The 15,844-nt window shown below is 44.9% G+C and overlaps 1 protein-coding gene across 1 annotated transcript in view; it reads left to right on the forward strand.

The window, feature by feature from the left end:
- Positions 1 to 3,404: 3,404 nt before the first annotated feature.
- TM9SF3 (transmembrane 9 superfamily member 3) overlaps positions 3,405 to 15,844 on the forward strand; it is an 84,132-nt gene continuing 71,692 nt past the window's right edge. Inside the window, exon 1 of the mRNA XM_084632911.1 lies at positions 3,405 to 3,722. Coding sequence (XP_084489037.1) covers positions 3,639 to 3,722 — 84 coding nt within the window. The 5' untranslated portion in view covers positions 3,405 to 3,638. The remainder of the gene's footprint in view (positions 3,723 to 15,844) is intronic.

Raw genomic sequence — 15,844 nt, forward strand, 5'->3', positions numbered from 1 at the left:
TTGATATTCTTTGGAACCCCACTGTTCCCTTGCTCCTGAGCTGCACTGAGTCTGTGATGGTAGCAGGTAATCCCTGGAAATTAAGGTTTTTCTTCTTGCAAGAGAAAATATTCATGTTTAGTTGCCAGTGCTTATGGCCACCACTTTGCAGCACTTTTAAATGGTAATTTTTAACTACTAGATTTTCGTTTTCAAACCTGTGCTAACAAAACAAAATTGCTTGACTGTCACAATACTACTTTGGAATAGTCTACCGGCCAGTTAACAGCATATGCTTAGTTGGTAACAAATTAAGGTTCTGGAAGAATGCCCCCACAGGTCTCCATCTTCCCTCCCCAAAGTGAATGTTATGCTTAAAAAGCTTTAATGGGTCTCTGTAGGTTATTATGGGGAGAGGATTGAGTATTGCCATACCCCACCCTCAGCAATACACAGTGTGAGCAGGGCTTTGTGCTCATGATTAGGACAAGCAGTAGGAGCAGAACACTTCCTTTAATAGCTCTGTGTGTGAACTTTTCACACACCTGTTTGTGTAAACATGCCTGCCTTGTTTGAGAAAGTGACTTCCTGGGCGTCTTATGTCTCCAAGCACCCATGCTTTGGTAGGGTGCCAACTCTGTCCTATATTGGCTTTTGTGTTTAGCTTTTAAATTAATATTGTCCTCCCTTGTGCCACGGTCCTAAACTGCTTCAAAATAAATTTTCCACTGAGAGTGGTTTGGATGTGAACAAGGACATGCCTGGTTAGCAGCTTGAAAGTACTCCTAGCAACCTCAACTGGGGTTTTCTTTCAGCTAGTGCAGAATTAAACACCCCACAATGGATTCCAATCTCCAAGTTGAACTGAATTGGCAGTGGAAAGGATCTTCAGTCACTGATAGGTGCAGAGAATGCTGATCCAGTAACTGCAACACAAGAATTGGGAGTAATGAGCTGGGTTCTCTATTCTATAGCCTTTGGGTGTTTTTTTTATTTTATTGTATTTTATTTTTTACTCTGTGCATCATAGAAATCTAACAGAAGGACCTTGACTAGGAAATGGAATATTTATAATCTTATTTTTTTACTGTCCTGTTGTGACGTTCCCCTGGTGTTATCTGGACAGGTGATCTGCTAGGTCACTCCAATCCTCAACTCTAGGAGCCAGCCTTACCCTGTTCTGCTCTGAGAACCCCCACTCCCGGGGCTGCTCACGCACAGCCTCTAGCATATAAGCTGCTCACAACTATGTGAGTGAACACTTTTGGCCAGCTGCTGCTTGGATTGTGCAACCGAATGACACTGCCCCTCTGCTCCTGGAGAGTTTTGCCTGGGCTTGTTTTAAGCCATGAGGACACATTTTCAGCCTCATAACTATGTACATGAAATTACAACCTATAACATTACTTTAACAACAATGCTCAGTGCATCATGAGCCTTCTGAAGACACCCGGCATGACAAACTTTGCATTGGATACCACACAATCATATTATAAGGATGAACATCGGGGTGCAGGGTGTTCCCCAGAGGTACAGAGTGTCACACCTGTCCACATTTAGATTTGTCTTGGGACTTGGCTTATGCAGAGTTGCAGGAAATGAACAGTTGACCTAATGTTTTGGGGCTTATAAAAGTGTAGAATTATGTTTATAAAGTGCACTTCTTTGTTTAGCTGGACTGTCTTAGCCCACACACTTTCTACCTTAATTCCCTCTAGTCACTAAATGTCTTTGTGACTTTTCCCATAATTTTTAATAAGCTCCAAAAGCTTAAAAAAAACCCAGGTTTCAGGTGGGAAAGCCCACAGAAGACTGAGGAATTTCAGAGGGACTTAACCAACCTACATGCATGGGCAACATGGTGGCTGATGAAATTCAGAATTGATAAATGCAAAGTTATGCACAATAGAGAAAAAAATAGTTTACACATATCTTATCAAATGAAGTGATTGTGTTGTCATTATTGACAGCTCAACAAAGATTTTGGCTTAGTGTGCAGCTGCAGCCAAGAAAACCACTCCATGGTTAGGATGTTAGGATGTCCATGAATGTTAGGATTCAACAGGAATGGGATAGCGAATATTATGGAACAGGTCATAATATAATGCAATAGTATACCTTCAACTCTATGTGTGCAGTCCTGGTCACCCCAGCTCATAAATGATAATGTAGAATTTGAGAGGGTGCAGAGAAAGGAAATGGGAATAACTAGGGGCTTGGAAAACACTCACGTGGGGAGACTGAAGAGATTGACTGATTACCTTAGAAAGGAGGTGAATAAGAGAGGACCCATTCAAGTATAAAACAATGAATGGTGTAGATGAGGTAGATCGAGAGCTTCTGTTCTCCCTTTCTCTCAACACAAGAACAAGGGGATATTTGATTAAATTGCCAGCTGTTACCCAATGCACAGGAAGTAATTTTTTGGGGAAATCTGGGCCTGGAAGTGTATTGGGATCACCCTGCAGTAGTAACCAAGGCTGGTGAGAGCCAGAGTGTGGCTGGCAGGCTGCAGTTACACACAGACACTCAGGGGCACTGGCATGCTGGAGTAATCCAGGTTGAGAGTTACAGCAGCAGGGCATTGCAAGGCACCCCAGGTTACAGGGCAGGTGATGATGCAGCCGCTTACTGGGCTGGATAGCACTCTGGAATGTTACAGAAGTGTCTATTATAAAGCTGTTAATGTGTCTGTCTTTCTTAGCAAGACCACCAACACACACCTGGGATTTATGGGCCAAGCCAATTGGGAGATATGAGCCAAATCCAATTAAGAAATTTTCCCAGAAGTCAACACTAGGGGAAGTTCTAAGCCCCATAACTTTAAAATTCTCTTATGTCCTCCCCCCACCTCCTACTACCCTCAGATGAGATGTACCATGTGACATTTCAGGAGCATTAGTTTTTGGGGAAACTTACACAGGCTAGGGAAACTGAACAATAGGCTTAAAAGAGGTAAGGAAGTTTAAATTTTAAATACAGAGTGGGTTTTGCTGCTCCACATTTTGGGATAGGGTAGGAAGGGGGTCTCTTGTACAGTAGTTTCTTGTAGGGTCTCTTTGGGTAGTTTCTGGTATAATGTCATGATGCGAGGATCTAGGGTTATAGTCACAACTATCTCACCTAAAAAGAAGAGTACTTGTGGCACCTTAAAGACTAACCAATTTATTTGAGCATAAGCTTTCCTGAGCTACAGCTCACTTCATCGGATGCATAGTGTGGAAAGTACAGAAGATCTTTTTATACACACAAACCATGAAAAAATGGGTGTTTACCACTACAAAACGTTTTCTCTCCCCCCACCCTACTCTCCTGCTGGTCATATCCAGCCCCGCCCCATTGTTCTGCTACGTGCACGCGCTGACGGCAGCCGCTCGCTCCGTGCCCGCAGCGCGCTGCCTCAGCGGCCCCGAGGAGCCGCCCGCGCGCGGGGAGCGGGTGTGTTGCGCGGAGGCCGTTGTTGCCGCGCGCTGACGTTTGGCTCCCGTCCGCCACCGTAGGCGCGGCGCTTCCGGTGTGCGGCCGGATGACGTGGCCGGGGCAGCGGAAGCAGCGTCTCGTCGGTAGCGGCTGGGTCGGGTCCGGGCCGGGCAGAGCGAAGGCGGCTCGGGGGCAGCCTGGTGCTTGCGGTGGTGACGCGGAGGAGGCCGGCGGGGAGGATGGAGCTGCCCAGGCTGCTGCTGTGCGCGGCGTCCGCGGCGCTGCTGCTGTTGCGGGCCCGGGCCGACGAGCACGAGCACACGGTGAGGAGCCGGCTGGGCCCGCCCGCCTCGCCTCGCCTCGCCTCAGCGGGCGGGTCTCTGGTCCCCGGCGCGGCGGGTGCAGCACGGGGCGGTGCAGCCGTCACCCTTGGGGGGGGGGTGTTTATGGAGGGGGGCCCTGAATACCCATCCCCCTGTGCGGGAGTGTGTGTGTGTGGGGGGCGTGTACACCTGTCCCGGGAGTGTGTGTGTGTGTGTGGGGGAGACTGTGAATACCCGTGGGGGTGGGAGTGTAGATCGGGCCCTGCACATCCGGGAGTGTGGGTGGGAGGGTCTGTCCCCTGTGGAGCGTGTGTTGTTTATACAGGAGGGGCTCTGAATACTGTTCCCTTGTGGGGGAGGGGAAGTGTAATATCTGGTCCCTAGTGTGGTTGTAGCAAGGAGGGTCTGTTCCATTCAGTAGGGTTGGAGCGTTGGGTGGCTGCTGAAGAGGTCAATCCTTCCTCTTAATAATATTTGGTGCCAATCGCCTCCACTCACCCCCACATCCCCAAAATGCTGTTTGAGGTTGTGGGCTGTGTGGTGACCCTGCTGTTTGATAGGGAATATGCTGCCTGAATAACAGCTAGTCTCATGTCTGCTGCTACCTAATCCAATCATAGGTGCGCTGCACACAGTAGCTGGCCATGCTCTGTACGACAGAATCCTCCTCTGGGGTGGGATGAGTGTGGGCTAAGTGGGACTAAATAGACTGGAAGAAGTCCTAGCTTCTGGTTAAGTATCCGTGCTCCTCAGTTTCCCTGACTCCTTGCTTGCACTTCTTCTTCCACATGTGCACATTCCTGGTCATTTGGTACTGCTCCCTACACAGGTACACACTAGTTCTGATTCTGTGGCTTTGACAACTTCTCTGTGGTAGAAGACTAATGAAAATGACTCAATGTCTAGGAAACATGACCTATGAGGGAAGATTGAAAACATTGGGTTTGTTTAGTTTGGAGAAGAGAAGTCTGAGAGAGGACATAAGTTTTCAAATGCATACAAGGTTGTTACAAGGAGGAGGGAGAAAAATTGTTCTGCTTAACCTTTGAGGATCGGACAAGAAGCACAATGGGCTTAAATTGCAGCAAGGACAGTTTAGGTTGGACATTAGGAAAAACTTCCTAACTGTCTGGGTAGTTAACCACTGGAATAAATTGCCTAGGGAGGTAGTGGAATCGCCATCATTGCCTAACCTGCTCTTAAAAATCTCCAAACACTTGTCAGGGATGGTCTAATACTTAATCCTTCCTTGAGTGTAGGTGACTGGACTAGATGATCAATTCTGTGATTCTATGCTACACCTCTACCCTGACATAACGCGACCTGACATAACGCGGGTTTGCATACAACGTGGTAAAGCTCCCAACACGCTGCTCTGAGCAGCATGTTAAGGGTGCTGGGTCGGAGCCGAGGGGTTGGATAAGGGGCAGAGGGTCTCGGGGGTGGTCAGGGGCTCCCACCCCCACCCCACCCCCTCCCGGGTCTGGGATGCAGGAGCTTTGGGGGGACCACTTTTGGGGGTCCTGCAGTCCCAGAGTGGCTCGGGGGATTAGAGTGGCTCCAGCCCCAGCTGTGTCGCTGGGGGCTTGTGGGAAGGGATCCCCCCGCACTCACCGGCATCGACGGAAGCAGAGCAGTCCGGCCCCAGCCCACTCCACTCCGCCAGTTCCCAGCCGCCGTGCTCCGCTTCCAGCCGCAGGTGAGTACGGGGGGCGTCCTTTCCCCAATCTCCCCGCACTCACCGGTGGCGGGAAGTGGAGCACAATGGCTGGGAGGTGGCGGAGTGGAGCGGGCTGGGACTGCATTGCTCCACTTCCCGCTGCTGCCGGTGAGCGCCTCTCAGGGGGTGGAGGGGTGTGGATAGGGGTCGGAGCGGTAGGGGACAGGGAGTAGGAGGGTTGGGTAGGGGGTGGGGTCCTGGGGGTGATTAGGAATGGGGGTCTCTGGAGCGGGTGGTCAGGGAACAAGGAACGGGGGGGGGCCCAAGCAAGTTTGATATAATGCGGTCTCACCTATAATGCGGTGAGACATTTTTTGTCTGCCGAGGACCACCGTTATATTGGGGTAGAGGTGTAGATACAACTTTCTTAGATTAAGATTGTGCCATATAACTAAAACATCATTTAGAAATAATTTTGCCATTGTCCCCTTTTTCGCCAAGAACAGGCCTGAAGTGGTCAATTTCAAGATTTAATTATCTAAATGTATTAGAGTAAGTGAAGAGAAATTGGGACGTAGTTCAGAAATTAAAATCTTGATGGTTTAAAGGCAAATATAGATTAAAAAGGTGTTGTGTTCAGATGAAGTTGCTGGAAAATAATTCAGTATTTAATTGTACATCTGTTCATTAACTTATATATGTTCTTTTACAGAGTCTTAATTTATACATCTGCTCTTTGCACACACTAGGACCTCTTGTACTGCTTGTCTACCAGGTGTTTTTACAGTATCCTCTGATCCTACTTGAAGCAAGCTTAGATGGTATGGTAAAATACTTGTATAGCCTGCGTTGCCGCTGTTGCTAGTACTGGTGGAATTGCAGAGATACTAGATGAACGGTCTAAAAAGTGCTCATGTAGATTCACCCTCAGATTCTTCCATTATTGAGGAATACTCTGGGTATCTACTGGCATTGTGTTAATGTGGGAGAACCAGTAAGTGAAACTGAGTGCTGTATTTTAGTTGTCCAGACTGAATGAAGTGCAAAGTCTAAAAAAAGCAGCTTAAGTGATGAAATATAGCTAAATTGTAAATGTTTTTAAAAAATGTAACTACTAAAATGAATAAGGAAATTAGCCTGATGATGTGTTACAGCTCATAAATCTAAAACTTAAATTTATAATTTTTCCTTGATTTAGCTTAAATGTGCTTTCAAAATTGATACATAAAAAGAATATACTGTTGTAGATGACCAAGAATTGTTCAGTTCCCCCACTTACAGAATACATTCTCCAGCAACTAAAGTAAGCAATCTGTCTTAACAGTTCATGTCCCCAGAAGTGTAGGAATGATAGTAAATAAAGGATTTCCACTCTTGTAACAAATTTGAATCCCCGTCTGAAGTTTTACCTACCATGGTAAATATTATTGTCCATGTGAGCACAATGTTTTTGGTACTTAAGTTAACTTTGGCTCATTATGTCTACAAGGGGCCAATAAAACTTGACTTAAATAAAACAGGCTAGAATGAATATATAACTGCCTCTTCTTCTGAAAATGTTTGCAGATCCCTTTTCAAAGTAGGTGAAATTAACATTACAGAGCAAGGCTCAGGATGCTGAGCAGTCTTCTCACTTTTGGGAAATGAAAGGGTAAGGCTGGGGCCTTGTTCATACTACGTACTAGCTAGAGTTGATGGGGCCTAGTATTCGGGGGGTGGGGGTGGGGTTAAAGAGAGAGTGCTACTGGGCACAAATTTGCCCCACCCAAAATACAAACTTTAAGTTGAAATCCCAGGTTTAATGTGTCATGAACATGAGCTGTGGAAGTTGGGCTTTAGAAACAATGCTTGATATATATTGCATGTCCATGAGGCACTGAAAGAATTAGTAATTTAGGTTTCAGAGTAACAGCCATGTTAGTCTGTATTCGCAAAAAGAAAAGGAGTACTTGTGGCGCCTTAGAGACTAAACAATTTATTTGAGCATAAGCGTTCGTGAGCTACAGCTCACTATAAATTGGTTAGTCTCTAAGGTGCCACAAGTACTCCTTTTCTTTTTAGTAATTTAGGTTTGCCAAGCATTTTATTTGAATAATACTTTTGGTTTTTATGTCTCTCCTTTTATTGCTGTTCCCTCTGCTGCTTTCACTTCTTTGTCCTGGCAGTAAAAAGAAATGTTTATCCTTTTTTCTGAAATATTTTGTGCTGTTGCTTCAGAGAATGATATTCTGGTAAATTTCACTCTCAACATGGGAGTTAAAAAGCAACACATGAAGTATCTGAACGTGAACTAGGGAAATACAACCTAGATGGAGCTACTATAAGGTGGGTGCATAACTGGTTGGAAAACCGTTATCAGTAGTTAACAGTCAAGCTCGAAGGACATATTAAGTGGGGTCCCACAGGGATCAGTTCTGGTTCTGTTCAATACTTTCATTCATGATTTCGATAATGGCATAGAGAGTACACTTATAAAGTTTGTGGGCGATACCAAGCTGGGAGGGGTTGCAAATGCTTTGGAGGATAGGATAAAGTTCAAAATGATCTGGACAAACTGGAGAAATGGTCTGAAGTAAATAGGATGAAATTCAATAAGGATGAATGCAAAGTACTCCACTTAGGAAGGACAATCAATTGCACATACAAAATGGGAAATGACTGCCTAGGAAGGAGTACTGCAGAAAGGAAACTGGGGGGTCACAATAGATCACAAGCTAAATATGAGTGAACAGTATAACAATGTTTGCTTTTTTCCCCAACATCACTGGGATGTATTAGCAGGAGTGTTATAAGCAAGACACAAGAAGTAATTCTTCCTCTCTATTCTGCACTGATTAGGCCTCAGTCTGGAGTACTGTGTCCAGTTCTGGGTGCCACATTTCAGGAAAGATGTGGACAAACTGGAGAAAGTCCAGAGAAGAGCAACAAAAATGATGACTGGAAAATATGACCTGTGAGGGAAGATTGAAAAATTTAGGTTTGTTTAGTCTGGAAAAGAGAAGACTGAGAGAGGGTATAACAGTTTTTCAAGTACATAAAAGGTTGTTACAAAGAGGAGGGAGAAAAATTGTTGTTCTTAACCTCTGAGGATAGTACAAGAAGCAATGGGCTTAAATAGGAGCAAGATGATTTAGGTTGGACATTAGGAAAAACTTCCTAACTGTCAGGGAGGTTAAGCGCGACAAGAAATTGCTTAGGGAAGTTGTGGAATCTCCACCACTGGAGATTTTAAGTGCAGGTCAGACAAACACCTGTCAGGGATGGTCTAGATCATGGGTCGGCAACCTTTTGGAAGTGGTGTGCCAAGTCTTCATTTATTCACTTTAATTTAAGGCTTTGCGTGCCAGTAATACATTTTAACATTTTTTAGAAGGTCTCTCTCGCTAAGTGTATATATTATATAACTAAACTATTGTTCTATGTAAAGTAAACAAGGTTTTCAAAATGTTTAAGAAGCTTCATTTAAAATTAAATTAAAATACTGATCTTATGCCACCGGCCCGCTCAGCCCCCTGGCAGCCTGGGGTTCCGTTCACCTAGGCCGGCAGCAGGCTGAACGGGGCCTGCGGCCGGGACCCCAGCTGGCAAGGGACCGGCAGCCAGAACCCCAGACTGGCAACGGGCTGGGTGGGGCTAGTGACCGGGACCCCAGACCAGCAGTGGGTTGAGTAGCTCAGCCCGCTACCGCTTAGCCCGCTGGCGGTTTGCGGTTCTGTCCACTGGCTCCTGCCAGCCAGGGTCCCAGCTTCCGGCCCAGGATCCCGGGCTTGCCTACATAGAGTGGGTACCTACTTTCTCCCTGGTTCTAGCCCATTCTCTTCCTCTCTCTCTGCACTGAGCTGAGGGTGGGAGTGCACTGAACACAGGGCTGGGGATGAAGGAGCACGCTGGGGGTTGGGGTGCAGGGTCTGGCCAGGAGCTAGAATAAGGGAGGGGGCTGAGGGTTACGGCAGGAGGTTTGGGATTTGGAGTGCTTAAATGGGCAGCTCCCATTTGGTGAGAGGGGTGCAAGAGCTCCCGTTTGGTGCGAGGCGTTGGGGTGGGAATGTGGGGGGTGCAAGAGTTAGGGCATGGGGTGTGTGTGGGGGTGTAGGAGTAAGGGCAGGGAGCTGGGGTGTGGGGGAGTGCAGGGGTCAGGGCAGAGGGCTGGGGGTGTGGGCTAGCATCGTGGGGGTGCTCCCAGTCCGCTGCCTAGAGCAGCTCATAGCAGGGGGCTGGAGGGGATATGCTCTGATTCCAACCCCCTTCCCCAATGCCTTGTCCCCACCTCGTCTCCGCCTCCTTCCTGGAGCAGCGAACAGGCTGTGGCTCTGCTTCTCCCCCTCCCTTGCAAGGGCTATCAGCGGATTGGTGGCCGGGAGGGGCAGGAATCCAGCATGCTGGGGGAAGAGGCGGGGGAGGGGGAACTTGCCTGCCCTGCAGCAGCAGCTGGCAGGACCAAGCTTCTTCACCCTGCCCCCACAGGGGCGGGGGGGGGGGGGCGGCGGGATTTTTAATAGCATTAGATGATAGATGCTGCCTGCCGGGATCCTGGCCGTTGGCCCCGCTCAGACCGCTGCCGGCCTGGGTTCGGCAGTGGGCTGAGCTGGGCTGGTGGCTGGGACCCGACAGGCAGCAGCGTGCCATTAAAAATCAGCTCACGTGCCATCTTTGGCATGCGTGCCATAGGTTGCCGACCCCTGCTCTAGATAATACTTAGTCCTGCCATGAGTGCAGGGGACTGGACTAGGTGACCTTGCAAGGTCCTCTCCAGTCCTGTGATTCTATGAAGCATGTCCGGGGATGCATGCGTCTGAAACATCGTGATTGGTTCTTGGATTAAAATACTTCTTATCCTATTGAATTATTGTGAGATAAGCTTCAGTAGCCCAACACTAACTCTCTGTGGCACTGACGCCTATCAGACAGATGTTTTCAGGTTAAAAAAAAAATACTCGACACCTTTCTGCTGCACCCTTTTAATCAGTTGTTGTGTGGACTTCAGAAACATAAGATTAAGTAGCCTGCAGGCTAACCTTAGCAGGGTTACCATGCTAATTTTTCCACTCTTATGAAGGATCCCAAAGAGAGCTCTAAGCTTTGTCCCACTTGAAATGAGCTCTGTGGAAATAAATGGATTGGCAACATACATACCATGTGCCTAAGAATGGTCTGGCTGTTGCTGTGTTTCTTTTTAGAGTTTTTTCAACTTTATGCATTTATTTTATGTTGTTTGTTGCATCTGGCTTGAAAGTGGCACTTGAAACATTGTTGCCAACTGATGGAAATACTTCTAATCACCAGTCCGTATTACAAATATAGCTGTAAACTGGATTGTTGGTGTGCCATGATCAGTGGTATCTTGGTAATGTCTTTATGTTAGTGTGGATATTGCAATTTGGTCCTAGCTCTAGTCAGTACAGCCTTGCTGGAGGACTACCCACAAAAAGTATTAGAACTGCTAAAAAGTGGCAGTTTAGATGCCCCTATCCGTGATAGTCGTGCTAGGTAGAGCATGGTTATATTTTACTAATATTGTGTCAATTATGAAAAAAATTTCTAAAGCTTTAGTTTGTCAGAGATGGCACAGGCATAAGGGGACAGCTTGTGTTTATGGTGATAACTTCTCTGGGCTGTTACTACATGTTTACGCAGTCGAAATAGATCGTTACATTCTCAACATAGTTACCGGAATTACAGAACTGTTGTCAAACGTGATACAGAAAATGCTATGAAACCAAATTTGTGACACTTAATTAAACTTGGTGTAAATTGGTATGCTTGCATCTCAAGAGTTTGGTGATAGGGTATTTAAAATTGTACATTTATGCAACCTTCTATAATATTCTAGACTGAAGTAGTGGACTTTGTGGATTGTGGCACCATCAAGATGTTTCTCATTCAGTCTTTGCTGATTCTAGTTTTAGAAATAGTCACATATTTCTTATCTTAGTAGTATCCTTGGACCATATGCGCTGTATCATCTACTATGAAGCACAAAACATGAAATTGCCAATTTTGCCAGTCCTGAAGATGCAACACTTCTTATTTGTTGGCTTTTTTTTTGGCTGCCTTCATGTTACATTCAACAGCACCTATTTAACAGTTCTGTCTACTGTTATATTCTTTTTAGGACACAGGTGGCCATCATCTTGTAGCTGTAAGGCTGTCTTTCCAGTCGTTTTAAGGGACACACGTTTTTTGTACAAGGTGGGGTAGAAAGGGGATAAAGATTATGATGTGGGCATTGCTAAAATAGTGTTGTCCTTTGTGGCCACAAGATAAGTAATTTTTGTTGGTTTGAAGGAGCCCTGGAAGCTTGGCTAAAGCTTGTTTTCATAGCCAAATAAATCTAAAATTTCATTTAAATAGACCAGTAAATTTGCTTATGTTTTTATTATAAACAGGAATTGCATTTTGTTAATGAAGTACAGTAACTCCTCACTTAAAGTCATCCCTGTTAACGTTGTTTCATTGCTTTGCTGATCAATTAGAGAACATGCTTGTTTAAAGTTGCGCAGTGCTCCCTTATAACTGTGTTTAGCAGCTGCCTGCTTTGTCCACTGCTTGCAGGAAGAGCAGCCCCTTGGAGCTAGCTGGTGGGGGCTTGGAACCAGGGTGGACCGGCAGCCCCCTATCAGCTCCCTCATCCCCTAAGTTCCCTGTGTGGGAGCTGCCCAGCAGGCTATCAATTGCGGGGCAGTTCATCTGTCCCTCTCCCCGCTGCCGTGTGCTATCCTGCCCTCTGCCTTGGAGCTGCTCCCAGGAGCCTCCTGCTTCCTGTGCAAAGGGGGGGGGAGAAGAGGGGTGCTAATGTCAGGGTGTCCCCCCGCCCCCCCCACTACTTTACTCCATTTCCATAAAGCAGGGTGGGGGACAGGACAGGGCTCAGGAGGGAGGGAGCTTGCTGGCAGCAGCTACTGTCTTAACTTGATCTACTTAAAAGGGCAGTGTACTTAGAGCGGTGTCAGCGTACTTAAAGGGGCAATTTGTGTGTGTGTGTCTGTCTGTCTCTCTCTCGCACACACACAGAGTGTGTCTCTGCCATGCTGTCTCCTCTCCCTCCATTCATGTTGTCTTGTAGAGTGTGAGGCTACATTAACAACGTGTTAACCCTTGAGAGCTCAGCGGAGTGCTAGTTCATCATTTTAGCAGTAAGGCATCCCCCTGGGAAATATCCCACCCTCTGACTTCACCACCTCAACCAAGCTTCACAATCGTCATTGCTGTGTACAGTATTAAATTGTTTGTTTAAAACTTATGCTGTGTATATTTTATATATATATTAATTCTACACACACACACACACACACAGTCTTTTGTCAAAAATAAATTTCCCTGGAACCTAACCCCGCCTCCCATTTACATTAATTCTTATGGGGAAATTGGATTTGCTTAAAGTAGCATTTTTCAGGAACATAACTACAACGTTAAGTGAGGAGTTACTGTAACTATAGATTTTAAATTTAAGTAAAGTTATCACCTCATGTCCCCTGCTCCGATAATCATGACTGACTACTGACTTGTTTCACCACTTTGCACAATTACTGCATTACTGCTTGTCACCCACAAGACTCATTAGAATTAATTTCTAGCTGAGGCAGAAATTTATTCCTTTGTAAAAATGTTTATTTCGTATATTTAAACAAGACCGATCAAAACCCTTACCATCTTGTGTGCTGTGAGAACCAGAAGCTCTCTTCAGATAAATGTCTGTTTATCTGCTCTTACTTTCTCCTAGTTTTGTTGGCTTATCTTATTGTTGAGTTAGACTTTGACACTGTTGTTCTCACACACTTTACCTGATCACTGCTAACTCTTCACTGACTATTCTGTTTGTCCTCATAGGGAGCTCCTGATGCAGTCTTCATTTTTTTCTTTTCCAAATGCCTAAATCCAGCTGTCATTGAATCTTTTGTAGCTAAAGAGGAAATTGCTGTTTGAATAGCAGGAGACTGAAACTATCACATCCAGTTACATAATCTTACAGTACAAGTGATTTTAAGAAAAGACCATCTGGCTCCCCCATGGCATGCCTTATTCAATGCTGCTTTCGATACCCTAGCAGAAGTAAAAGGGACTTTGATTTGCTGTCTTGGTTTCTAAGATCATAGAGGATAGAACTGAGTAAATGAGCAGTTGCCAAATAGATCCTCTCATTCAGGACTCTGTTTGGTCACATCTGCTCAGAGTGTGAGGCTAATTAGAAAGGTTTGTGAGAAGATGTAGGTTTAGTGACTTCTATATATTGATGACATTGATTTAAAACTCAGTCTCTCAGACCTGTATGATGTGGCTGAATGACTTACCTAGTGCCTGAAATAATTTCTCCAAACTGAGGGAGTGCCTGCCACTTGTTACTTAGGTTTATAGCCTGGTACGTAGGTGTGAAGGGCGAATGGGTGTCATGTTGGTTTCTCATATGCTCCTTGATCTTCAGTGAGCAGACCTGAGTGTGTTTTTCCTCTGCACTTTGCAAGAAGGCTGCAAGCCTTTCTTTCAGACCAGGATCCAAACACGATTAATTGTACCTTTTGTTACCTTGACTCAGTTACTGACGCGCAGTTTGTGGTGCTACATCTTAAGACCCCTCAGTCTTCAGCTTGTGTGCCCTTCCCCTTTTTCCTCCTTTTGGGGGGTTCATTTGATTCATATGCTACTGGCATGGCATGGAGTAACAGATTGGTGGGTCTTAGGTGATACCATTCAATTCCAATCTATACTGCTGCCAAACTCGCCTTCCCTGTCCCTTCTAAAAGACCCTCATGATCCATTGCCTACGGTGGATTTTCTTGAGGAAGGGGGTATGGAAGAAATTCCAAGTCAGAACAAGGGAAAAAGATCTTTAACTCCTGACACTTCCATATATTGAAGGACAGCCTTTCTTCCATTGTATAGATCTAAGCAAGTTAAACAATGCCTCAGGACTTTCAAATCCCATATACTGTTTTTGGCTTCCATCACTAATCTTTCAATGCAAACTTGTTCAGGACTTTTGACTTAAGAGCAGCCTGCTTCCACATAGTGTTCAGATACTCATCAGACACTCATGCTTCTGTGTAGGAAATAAACTTTATCAGTACAAGGTGCTGCCTGTCAGCCACTGTGTCTTCACAGTGTGTGGCCATGGATTTTATGAAGTAGTTTGGGAACTTAGTGACAATTGATCTATTCAGATTTTGGTTTGCTGTCTTTGAAATGTGTAGATGCTTTTAATAAAGCTTAACACAATGTTCCTACTTCTTTCCCATAATACTCTATTGTTTGGTTCTCTAGAAACAAATCTTAGGTGCCTTTAAAATTTTGCCAGTACACTTTGCTTCAGCTGCATCCTTTAGTAACTTCTTACTGTGCAGTAACCTATACACAAATAGCATCACTTCTACATCACCATGGGAATTAATGAGTTTTGTCCAGGTTAAAACCTTTTTTAAGGAAAAGACCGACTCTTTAGATTTTGTTTTTTTAATGGTTGGACTAGTCACTCCAAAGTATTGACATGAACATATTTGAAAGGTTTTTTTAATGCTAAAATATTAGGCTCTGATTTCATTCTGATTATAACTTTAACTGTTAATAGGGGAGTGAGAACATCCATGGTTATTATGCATATTAGGGAACAATAAGAAAATTAGGACTGTCTAGAAACCTATGGGTGGAATGATTAGAAAGAGGGGTGTGGCTAATAAGTAGAATCAACAGCAGATAGTCAAATTCAGAGCTTTGTCAGAAGATCTGCATTTGTCCAGACAGCTCAGCATCCATTGAGGTTTTTTGCAGATTCAGAATGGTTTGTTTGATCATAACAGTGTCTGTGCTAAAAAAGCAAGTAAGTTGATTTATGACCTTAGATACTAACTGGATACATTTAAGAGTGGTAGGCCTGACTTATTAGTGGACTGGAGGCTCAATTATTGTCTTTGTCTGCAGAAATGGCAAGATTTCCTTTTTGTGTGCTTCTTAGGTTTGAAGAATAATTGTGTAGTATATTTTATTTCAGTGGGTTTTTTGGGTTGGAAGAAATAGCAATACAATTATTCACACACAAAGCGAGAGGTCCACCCCCCAAGGAACTTACAATCTAAGTTGAACATCCCATACAATTCATTGCAAGGATGAAGCTAATAATAGTAAAAGACACTTTTAGATGCACTGTTTTTGTGTATAGCTTTATATATATATATTTTTTGTGTAACGAGTGGTAGTTCTTCCTACTTCAAAAAGTCAGTCTGTTTCCAAGCGCCTAAATTCTCTAATACTTCTGTTGTGTGCTTAATTAAGGAGGGAACAGTTGGCTTGGCTTGTACTTGTAGTTGTCTTGGCTTCTTGGCAAGTCACACTTCATGCTGTTGGGAGAATGGCAACTGTTATTTGTAAGATTGCTACACTGATACTTTATGGCACTATATAAATAAATGGTTCTTTATGGGCAAGGTGTGATCTCTCCCCCAGAGGGTTTACAGTCCAAGGTACAAGAGAGTTA

The sequence above is a fragment of the Lepidochelys olivacea genome (genome assembly GCF_965140295.1).
Source record: "Lepidochelys olivacea isolate rLepOli2 genome assembly, chromosome: 7".
In the NCBI taxonomy this organism is placed as follows: Eukaryota; Metazoa; Chordata; order Testudines; family Cheloniidae; genus Lepidochelys; species Lepidochelys olivacea.